This window comes from Myotis brandtii, unplaced genomic scaffold (assembly GCF_000412655.1).
Source record: "Myotis brandtii unplaced genomic scaffold, ASM41265v1 scaffold206, whole genome shotgun sequence".
Lineage (NCBI taxonomy): Eukaryota > Metazoa > Chordata > Mammalia > Chiroptera > Vespertilionidae > Myotis > Myotis brandtii.
The window spans coordinates 1,021,213-1,032,541 of record NW_005357691.1 but is presented as its reverse complement, the minus strand read 5'-3'; the positions used below and the strand labels follow the sequence as shown (position 1 = coordinate 1,032,541).

Below are 11,329 nucleotides of genomic sequence, written 5' to 3'. Positions count from 1 at the left end.
AGGGGCTGAGGGCCGTTTTCAGGCTGGCGGGTGACTGAAGCTCCCAACCGCTCCTTTTTTTCTTTTTCTTTTTTTTATTCTGGGCCAGCTTTAGCTCTGAGGCCTCGGCTGCTGAAAGCAGGTTTCTGGCCTTTGTTTACCTTCTGTATTTGAAACAATGTTGCGGTCCTGCTGGCTGAAGCCTGGCTGACTAAAGCAGGTTTCTGGGGTTTTGTTTAGCTTCTATATTTGTTACAATGTTTCTTAGAGAGCAGCTGAGAGGCCGGCAAGGTAGGCGGGGAACCTGGCTTCCTCCGTCACTGGAGCAAGCAAGCCTCCCTGTTCGCGTCAGCTGCCTGGCTGCCGGCCGCCATCTTGGCTGGCAGTTAATTTGCATATCTCCCTGATTAGCCAATGGGAAGGGTAGCGGACATATGGCTAATTACCATGTTTCTCTTTTATTAGATAGGACTAGTAGCCCATCGCATGATATCCTGCGCAGTAGGCTGCCCACCGCTTCCGCGGGAGCCGGCGGGAACTGCAGCGCGCCGCTGGGAGCTGTACTGCTTTCACGGGAGCTGTGCGGCTTCAGTGCGAGGTGGTAGCAAGCCGCAGGCGCCCACGGGAGCCAGGAGGGAGCCACTCCACTTCTGTGGGAGCCTGGAGGGACCCGCGCCAATTCCGTGGGAGGCCGGGCACGGAGGCTGTGGGCTGGCCCCCCTGTCCCTGTCTGTGTTCGTTCCTGCTCCGGGGGGCCGGCCGGAGCCAGGGTATGGCAGCTCACCAGCCCCCTGTCTCTGTCTTTGTCTCCACTCTGGGCCTTACCTGCTCACGCACCTCCTCCTGTTTGGTCGTGACCCGTTTTGCATATTTCCTCTTTATATATCTATATAAAAGCCTAAGCGACCAGAACAGCTGGAACGACCAGTCTCTATCATGTGCACTGACCACTGTTGGTCAGTGCGTACCCACAGCCAACCTCCCCCGGCCAGCCAAACTCCTGTGGTCCCTCGCTGGGACAGGGAACCAGGGGTGGGTGGTGGCAGATGCAGCCCCTTTCCCAGGGGGGGCCGAGGGCCAGCTCCCTCTTGGGGCCAGCAGCCAACCTCCCATGCCCCGTCCTTCCCCCTAGCCGACAGGCCCCGATTGGCCCTCTGCCTGCCCGCCACAGTGGTGGCGCCGCAGCAAGGGAAGGAGGAGGTGGGAGGCAGGGAACCGCATGGTGGCAGGGCGCTGATGATGGCAGTGTCGGCATCTGGCGTCCATTCCTTCTGCACCTAGCCCAGCAACCATCGCCTCCTCTCTGGCCAGGCCCTGATCGGCCTGGCCCCAATGGGCCCTGATTGCTGGCCAGGCCTAGGGACCCCACCCATTAACAAATTTGGTGCACCAGGCCTCTAGTTTTTAATAAAATTTTACCTAATTTGGCTCAAATTCCACTCATTCCTTTCTCCTTCCCACACAAGATGATTATTTTTGTACATTGCTGTTTGTAAATCATTGTTTTAGGTGATGGAGAACCTTTGATGGTTATTGAGTAGGGCTATTACACTGTTAAAGGGGTGTTTTGGGAAAATCAACCAAACTGCTGTGCCAGAGAGTTCATTAGACAAGAAGGTGGAGGTAGGAAAGCCAGTGAGGACACAGGTTATGGCTCATGGTGTATGGTATTAAGGATACCATACACCATGGTGTATGGTATTAAGGATATGAAGTAGAGTGAGAGACTTTTGCTTTTTTCACTCATGCCTTTGTGTGAAGTCTGCTCTTTGTGTTGCTGTGACCTCCAGTCTTTCAACCCTCCTTCCTGATTCCCCAGTTCATCAGATACTTTCTATCATCATTGGCTTCCTTACCCAGCCAGGGTTTCATGGTTACTCATTTTACCCATATGCTTGCTACTGTCCCAGAATTCCTTGCTTTCTTGACATTTGAACATACCAACCCTGACTTCCAAACTTTATACTAATAGAACTATTTCTTCTGCCTTGAGGAGGAGACCTTGCCTTTCTGATTTTACTTGATGACTTAGAGTAATTTGCTACAGTCAGTGTCCAAAATGAGGCAGATTTTCATCCAGATGACCTCAGTGGACTCAAGTCTATTTTGAACTAGGCTGAGTTCCTGAAATTACTCAGGCTTCTTTGGTCTTCACCAGAAAATGTAAGTGATGCCTCAATAATACTGCCAAATTTATTTGTCTCAAGAGTACAATTTTGATGAACAATTGTGAAAACTGTCCAAATGACATTTGAAAATGTAAGTAAGCAGGTCAGATTTGGAAATTTCTTTTATCAACAAATGGATTTTGATTTTATTTCCATTACATGAACTTGGCCATCTGTCAAAGGTCAATTAAAACTTTTGATTGGTTATACCTATTTTGCTTATAAGTGTAATTACATCAAACCAGTCATTTGGAGGCCAAATCTTTGTTATAGAACTATAGATAGATGCAACAACATGAATGAATCTAAAAAGAATGATGTTAATTGAAAGAAGCCAGACAAAAAGTTACCAAACTGTGTACTTCCATTTACATAAGATCTTAGAAAAGGCAAAATAATATATATAACTGAAAACAAATTGGTGGTTGTCTGGGATTTTGGGAGAAGGAAGGGATGAAGGGTTAAAAGATTACAAGGACAATTTTGGGGGTGATAGAAAGGTTTATCTGGATTGTGTGTGTGTGTGTGTGTGTGTGTGTGTGTGTGTGATTGTATCACAGGTGTATACATATGTCAAAATTAATTGAATTGTACATCCTATATAATAAAAGCCTAATATGCTAAATATCCAGTCGTCCAGTTGGCCATTCAACCAATCAAAGCGTAATATGTTAATGATATGCTAAGGCCACTCAACGGCTTGCTATGATATGCACTGACCACCAGGGGGCAGATGCTCTGACTGTTAGGTTAGCTTGCTGCTGGGGTCTGGCTGATAGGGACTGAGCAAGATGGGCCGGACATGCCCTGGAGCCTTCCTGCAATCCCTCCCTGGCTGGCCAAACTCCCTTGTCCCTCCCTGGCCCAGATCGTGCACCAGTGGGGTCCCTCAGCCTGGCCTGTGACCTCTCACAATTTGGGACCTCTAGGGGGATGTCAGAGAGCCAGTTTTCAGCTCAACGTCGGAATGACCAGTCATTATGATGCACACTGACCCCCAGGGGGCAGATGCTCAAAGCAGGAGCTGCTCCCTGGTGGTTGGTGTGCTCCCACAGGGGGAGCGCTGCTCAGCCAGAAGCTGGGCTCATGCCTCCACGGTGGCGCTAAGGATGTCCGACTGCTAAGCAGTCAGTCAGACATTTCCTGAGGGCTCCCAGACTGCGAGAGGGTGCAGGCCAGGCTGAGGGACACCCCCGAGTGCACGAATTTTGTGCACTGGGCCTCTAGTATTAAATATATGTAGTTTATTATGTCAGTTATACTTCAATAAGAGTATAAAAATAATTAGCAAGGAAAAATGTTTTAAGACATTAAAACATAAAAAAATCCTTGTTATAATCAGGTAGTGTCTATACCTGGGACATTATATGGGTTCATTCACCCATTCATTCAGCATTTTTGAACATCTGCTGTGTACCAGGCACTCTGCTGGAAACAGTGTTAAACAAGACAGACAAGGCCCCTACTCTAGGAAGGTTACATTCTGATAGAGGAGACAGATCAAAAAGTAATAATAGTAAAGTGTGGTAAATGTTATGACAGGGCAAGTAGGGGAAGCTTTAGGAAACATTTAGGAGGATAACCTAAGCTGATTATTTGGTAGTGTGTATATGCCTACTATGTGTTGAAAAGGATTCTGAAGCTTAGGAGGATCCCACGTATGAGGATGGGTAGTGATGGTGAGTTCTATGTATTTACCGATATGAGGAGGCCATACTGTTAAAGTTGGCCTTATAGATTTCCCAATAGTATGACTATTTCGACTGGTTCTAAAAAATGTTCAAGAATAGTTCAAGGACTTTTATTATAGCCCAGTTTTTATCTTCAGAGAAGCATTTTTAATGTAAAGTGTTTATTGTTGGGGAAACATCAATCTTCCAGACTGTAGTATAGACAGAAGACAAGTGCTTTTTTGTTCTCAAAAGTTCTGTTTTCAAGTGTGTTTCCCCCCACCATTTATGTGAGTGTGCTTGAGCCTCTGCTAAGGGTACTGCAGCTGGATTGTGTAGTGGAATCAGGTTTAGAAAAAGAATTGCTCAAGAATGCAAGTAAACAGGATGTCAGATGTTATCCTTAGCCTATTTCCCTAAACATAACTTTTTGGCTGCAAAGTAAAATGCCATTCCTTTTGCTTCTGACTATATAGTGATGGCTGACAGCAGGCACAATCTTCATTTGCTTGGCACGGTGTCACCATGCAACTCATGTTTTGCAAGCAATAATCATAACCCACCATCTCTGTGAGACGGAGATTCGGCCATTTCATGGAATAATTTTATGAACCTACCTTCTTTGAGCCATTTTGTGCCAGTAGAGCTCCCCATGAGGCTCAGATCTGTCTGACCTAAGAGACAGTTGGCATCTTCCTCCTGACAGAAGCCAGATTTTCACTGGGGCTAGACTATTTATTGACAGCATTTTCCCAGACTGGCCCAAGAGTGTCTCATTTTCAAGGTCCCCTGAAGTGCTGGCTCACCTCTGTTTTCCAAGAGCACTTGCTTCCTTCTTTCGCCTCCCTCCCCAGCATCCTCCTCACTTCCTTCCCTTACAGCTTCTTGCATTGTGTTCCCCCCCCCCTTGGTGTGTGTTCGTGTGTGTATTTCTTCTTTTTTTATTCTAATGAATTTGTTTTGCAGATTTTGAAAAAGAAAACCAGTGTCATCCAGGGTTTTTACATTAATTTTCTTCCCATATCTTTGAGTGTGATCTCTGTGGTTTTAAAATCCCTTAATTTGAGTGAGTTCCAACGTTGTCTAAGAAAGTTGTTTTAAAGCTTTGCTCTGCAAGCACCAGAAGAGAACTCATAAAAAGGAAGACAACAGCAGATGCAATCGCGGATGTGGCTTCGTCCTTGCAGCTGCCCCAGAGAGCTGTTCCGAGCGTACAGTTCTAAGGAATGAATCCAGAAGAGCAAATCGTGACATGGCTTATATCCTTGGGAGTATTAGATTCTCCCAAGAAAACTATCTGTGATCCAGAGGAGTTCTTGAAGTCCTCGCTGAAAAATGGGGTAGTGCTGTGCAAACTGATCAACAGACTGAGGCCTGGCTCTGTGGAAAAGGTAAGGGACATTTACAGTATCTTTAGGAGTGCTAACTGTGAGAGAGCAGCAATAATGTAATGCTTGAGATTTTCTGTTGTCCCGGTCTTGGGTTTCTCCTACTTTAATCTCTTTCTAAGAGTTGGATATTCTTTCTTACTGTTTTTGTAGTTTGAAAAAGTCAGAACATGAAATGTTATCCTTTAGTAATTGGCCACCAAGTAATAGTATTATAAAAAAACTCTTAAGCCACTGATACTAGGGGACAAAGAGAACACCCATATCACAAGCTTATTCTAAAAAAAACACCGAACCTGACAAGCTTATTCTGTCATAGAGATACTTGACCTCCCTGTGTACCGAGGACATGTTTTAAACTTGGGGTACATATGAGTCTGTGAAATAACGGGATGATTTATAACAGATGTTGATGGTGTTTAGTGACAGTTTGACTAAAATCAATGTAGATTTTCTTTCCAAAAAAAAAAATAAATATCCATTGAAAGATAGGCTATTTAGCAATTAGGAGAAATAATCCCAAATGTCACATAGGTTTGTTAAAACAATAAAAACCAAATATATGTTTCAAGTACAACATGTGTTCAAAGTGAAACTACCCTTATTCTCTTTTAAAAAGCCAAAACTTTTAATGTTGGAAACCCATGGTCATGAGAATGGATAATTTTCAAAGCAGGCACTTTAAGTCAGTTTAAAGGTAGAGTCATGCAATTATGTTCTTAAGGTTAGCAGGAATGTGACTCTGAGTATAGTTCTTTTGCCTTCTTGAACTAGTTTGTATTTTTATTGAAAAAAGTTGACTTACTTATAATTTCTTAAACTTAAAAAGCAGTGAGAAAATAGTGGTAAAATGTAGATTTTTGTAATCAGATGCAGAGAAAAACAAAGGGTAAAATATACTTGAATAAATCATCATGAATGTAATTCCTTAACTAATAAAGAATTTAAAGATTAAAAAAAATCATCATGAAGAGGAGGGAGCGAGGTAGTAAGTTGAAAGCAAAACCAAACTCAAAAACCTATCTGGGTTTCTCTGATTTGCTATCACCATACTCAGGCAAAAAGCATGAGAAAAAGTTTATAAGTAGAGATGGCTTGAGACTAAAGGTTTGGTGACATTTGAAATAAAGACCAACCGTTTAGATTTTTGCGTCACTTCCTTTGGTGGTTATTTCTCTTCCTGGATTGACAGCAATGCAGCTCCCTGCCTTAAAAAAGCCTGCCTGTGCAGTTATTAGTGAATGGTGAATATGGTATGTTTGATCTGGGATGACAGTCTCCAAGTGACACTTGACCATGTTTCTCTAGTACTGTCTGGAGCCCCAAACAGAAGCTGACTGCATCAACAACATCAATGACTTCCTGAAAGGATGTGTAACCCTTCAAGTGGAGGTAAGCCCACCCAGATTGCCATTCTTGTTGTCATTGTTTTTTCACTCTGCTAGTGAAGTCGGTGTTGTAGTAAAAGTCCTTGGTTTATTTTCACTGTTAAATAGAGGAAGCATTTTACAGAAACCGTGGTTGAGATTGGTGGCTCCAGTGGTGGCTTGCTAGTTTGGCTTTTCCTGAAACCATTTTCAAAAGAAAACAAAACTCTTTTAGATACCAAGCCCTGAAAGCAGGCTTCTGGTGACAAAGCTTGTATGGTGTGCTTCCCTACTAAGGGGAACTGGCTGCTTCAGAGGGTCACTGTATTCCCCCTGAGTTGGGAAGAAAGGAAAGTCTATTGTTACTTTTTTCCATTAACACTTTAGGACAGAGGCTTTGAAAAGCTGAGAGAACCTGACTTGAGGTAGAAATTGTATATTAACTTACGTTGCATTATTTTATATTACATGGATCCTTACTGTACTTATAGGGGGTTTACTGAAACTCAGTTGATACTTTTGCCTGTGTGCCAAATTACTTCACTTCTCTGGGCCTCAGTTTTTTTATTTTTATTTTTACATATATCTTTATTGATTTCAGAGAGAAAGGGAGAGGGAAAGAGATAGAAACATCAATGATGAGAGAGAATCATTGATTGGCTGCCTCCTGCATGTTCCCCACTGGGGATCAAGCCAGCAACCCAGGCATGTGCCCTTGACCGGAATCGAACCTGGGACCCTTCAGTCCGCAGGCTGATGCTCCATCCACTGAGCCAAACCAGTCAGGGCTGGGCCTCAGTATTTTTATCTGTAAAATGGACACAAATAATAGGTACTACATGGAGTTGTTTTAAAGATCAAATGAGATGCTGCATAATAATTTAGAACTAAAACCTCCAACCTCAAAACATGTCTATATATATAAAAGCCTAAGTGACCGGCCAACCGGCCGACTAACTGACCAGTAGCTATGATGTGCACTGACCACCAGGGGGCAGACGCTCAATGCAGGAGCAGAAAACACAGGCATGGAAACATGGAACAGACTGATGAATCTCAGAGGGAAGGGGGTAGGGGGGAGAGCGGGAAGAGATTAACCAAAGATCTTATATGCATACTAGAGGCCCAGTGCACCAGTGGGGTCCCTCGTCCTGGCCTGTACCCTCTCACAACCCAGGACCCCTTGGGCGATGTTGGAGAGCTGGTTTTGGCCCAATCCCCACAGGCCAGGCCGAGGGACCCCACTGGTGCACGAATCCATGCACTGGGCCTCTAGCATGACATAATGTATGTAGAGTGCTTAGTACAGGACCAGGGACATAAGAGTATAAACATTCATTAGTAGTAGTATTTCTGGGGTAGTATTAGTGGTAGTTTGAACATGGACTCTGACACTAGACTGTTTCAGTTCTCTCTCACCAGTAGCTTTGTGAACTTCAACATGTTACCTAACAATGACTTTTTATTTTTATTTTTTTTTTTTAAAAAATTTCTTTATTGATTTTAGAGAGGAAGGAAGAGGGAGAGAGAGAGAGAGAGAAACATCAATGATGAGAGAGAATCATTGATCGGCTGCCCCCCACACGCCCCCCACTGGGGATCGAGCCCGCAACCCAGGCATGTGCCCTTGGCCGGAATTGAACCCAGGACCATTTAGTCCGCAGGCTGACACTCTATCCACTGAGCCAAACAGGCCAGGGCTAACAATGCCTTTTTAAAAAAATATATTTTATTGATTTTTTTACAGAGAGGAAGGGAGAGGGATAGAGAGAGTTAGAAACATCGATGAGAGAGAAACATCGATCAGCTGCCTCCTGCACACCCCCTACTGGGGATGTGCCCGCAACCAAGGCCCTTGACCGGAATCGACCTATGCTCTATCCACTGAGCCAAACCAGCTAGGGCCTAACAATGCCTTTATGCCTCATTCTCCTCAGCTGTAAAGTGGGAATAATAGCAGTGCCTATCTCATAGGATTGGTGTGAGATATCAATAAATTCATGTTCATTGAAGGGTTTCTCACGCATAGTATTCTCATAGTATTCTCCAAATGTTAGCTAGTATTATTAATAGCAATACAAGTAGCTTTTGCCCTACATAAACTTTGCTTGCTTCAGAATTTTTCCTAAAGTTACCCATAGCATCAGGCTATGCTTGTCTCAGAATATTTTATTCCAGGTTTCTCCATTGCCCAATTTTAGATCTACGTGTGTGTATGCACACACATGTCCATATGTTCACATGTATGTGCATGAGCACCTGTGTGTATGGCTTTTGAGGTAGTAGGTATGGCCTGAGATCACTCTATATCCCTTATAGAATGACGGCTACTATGGAACAGGTAATAGTGTTTTCATTTTTATTTGGCAAATAAAAACATGGTGAGGTTGCCAATGATTTCTGCACTCTGAAGCTGCCAGAAGGTATATTAAGCTGCTTTGCAGTTCTAAGAATACTAGATAATACAGAAACACCTCATGGGCATTGTTGGAAAATGAGTTGTTTCATAAAAGTGAACTTGTCTGATAACTAATGTTTACTTCTTTAAGCACTAATGCTTAAAATACTTTTATCCACTTTGAATAGAAGTATTTCTAAAAAGTATATCATAATTTTTATTTTTTTAAATAAAAGGCACTTGGCATATTTTAAATCTCTTTTTGATAATTCAGGCTGGCTTGAACATTATATGACTATTGTAATAAGGCAATATTGGCATCATGGTTAAGCACATACCTTCTCTAGTTGGATAGACTTTGGCCAGAGTCTTGGCTTGGTCAGTTACTGACTATATGACTCTGAGAAAAGTTACTTGGCCTCTTTTTTTGGTGGGGGGCGGGGGATGAAGTCTTATTGCCCACTTTGGCTTCTGCAAACAGCTCTTGGAATGCATACACTGCTTCCTGGCATGGGATTGGAGAGTGTGGGGATTGGTAGCTGCTACAATGTTAAAAGCTGAAATAGACTGAAATTAACTTTGAATAGACTCCAGACCTCTAAATGGTTATATCAGACAGATTCTGCCAGTACAATTGCTGTCTAGGTGGGAAGAAGGATTCCTGGTGCTTCCCAATATTCCAGAATTCTCTCTCTAAATCAATTATTCATTTGTTTTTTTATGGGGAGGTCGCTATATGAATGAGGCACTGGGAATAGAGTGATGATCAAGACAGTTACTTGGCCTCTTTAAGCTCCAGTTTCCTTATCTGTGTAATGAAGACATTAATCATATATTACAGCCCTGGACAGTGTGGCTCAGTTGGTTGGAGCATTGTCCCATTGTACTGAAGGGTTGAGGGTTTGACTCCTGGTCAGTGCACATATTCAGGTTGTGGGTTTGCATAAGGGAGGCAACTGATCAATGTTTCTCTCTCACATCGATATTTCTATCTCTCCCTCTCGCTTCCTCTCTCTCTACAATCAATGAAAAACATATCCTTAGGCGAAGATTAAAAAAAATAACCATAATATCTATTGCATAGGATTGTTTTAAGGATTAAATGAGAAAATACATCTAAGGCATTTAATATATTACTGTACATAAGGCATGCATACTAACTGCTCAATGTTACTGTTAATATTAGGTAATATTGTATGCAAAATTATGCCTGTAGGGAGTATATAGGAGACTATTGAGGCACTCCTAGAACCCTGAGGGAAGTCTAATTAAATCAATACATGAGACTGAAAGCTGAGCAGGGGTGCACCCAGCAGCCATGAATACTGACCATCCAGTTTTAAGATTCTAGAGAGCTAAGAGACATGCCTAAACACAAATCTTTGCAAAGTTTTAAAAATTAACTTATTTTTAACTGACCATATTTGACATGTAACATTGTGTAAATTTAAGGTGTACAATGTGTTACTTTGATACATTTATATTGTAATATGCCCACATTAATAATTATAGTACAATATCATTGTCTATATTTATTATACTGTGCATTAGATCACTATGACTCACTGCAAGTTTGTACCCTCAAACAACATCAATTTTTATCCCCTCACTTCATACCCAGATAAGCACCATTTTACTTTCTGTTTTTTTCTGAAGTTTCACTTCTTTTCGATTGCACATATAAGTGATATCATACCCTACTTGTCTTTCTCTGACTTATCTCACTTAGAATAATGTGCTCAAGGTCCACTCATGTTGTTGCAAATGGCAGGATGTCCATCTTTTTCATGGCTGAATAATATTCCACCATGTATACTAGTATACACCACATCTTTTTTATTTTCTGAGAAAATACTTTTAATTCAATGAAAATGGCAACATATCAAACTTTGTGAGATGTAGCTAAAACAGTGCTTAGAAAAAAAACTATAGCTTTTAGTATTATTTACATTATATTTCATATATGTAATTCATATAAATGATTATGTTATAGCATTTTATATTCTTTATATTGTATATGATATACATGTTTATGTTATAAATTGTGTGAATGTACTTTAGTGCCACTGAGCTGTACACCTAAAAATGATTAAAATGGTAAATTTTATGCTTCATGTATTTTACCACAATTAAGAAAAACACAAGGGTGGGGGGAATAAACAGACCATGGGAGGGACATTATTATCTTTACCAAATTCGATTGGTTAGAGCAAGTTCTGCCCCACACTCAAGGGGAGGGGCTAACGTAAGGGCAGTGCCGGACAGGTGTCATGGCAGTTTGCAGTCCACAGCACTCCTCTGCCTCCCACAAACCTTCCCAGCTCAGGACCATCTCTCTGACCCTCAAGCCCCACATATT

The 11,329-nt window shown here is 42.2% G+C and overlaps 1 protein-coding gene across 3 annotated transcripts in view; it reads left to right on the top strand.

Moving 5' to 3' along the window:
* The first annotated feature begins 4,808 nt into the window (after nt 1-4,808).
* Nucleotides 4,809-11,329, top strand: part of ARHGEF6 (Rac/Cdc42 guanine nucleotide exchange factor (GEF) 6) — a 122,003-nt gene continuing 115,482 nt past the window's right edge. The window contains exons 1-2 of one of the 3 annotated variants that reach the window (XM_014538935.1): nt 4,809-5,208; nt 6,514-6,597. In XM_014538935.1, coding sequence (XP_014394421.1) covers nt 5,044-5,208; nt 6,514-6,597 — 249 coding nt within the window. In that variant the 5' untranslated portion in view covers nt 4,809-5,043. The remainder of the gene's footprint in view (nt 5,209-6,513; nt 6,598-11,329) is intronic. The other 2 variants (XM_005865334.2, XM_005865335.2) reach the window with 2 other exon arrangements.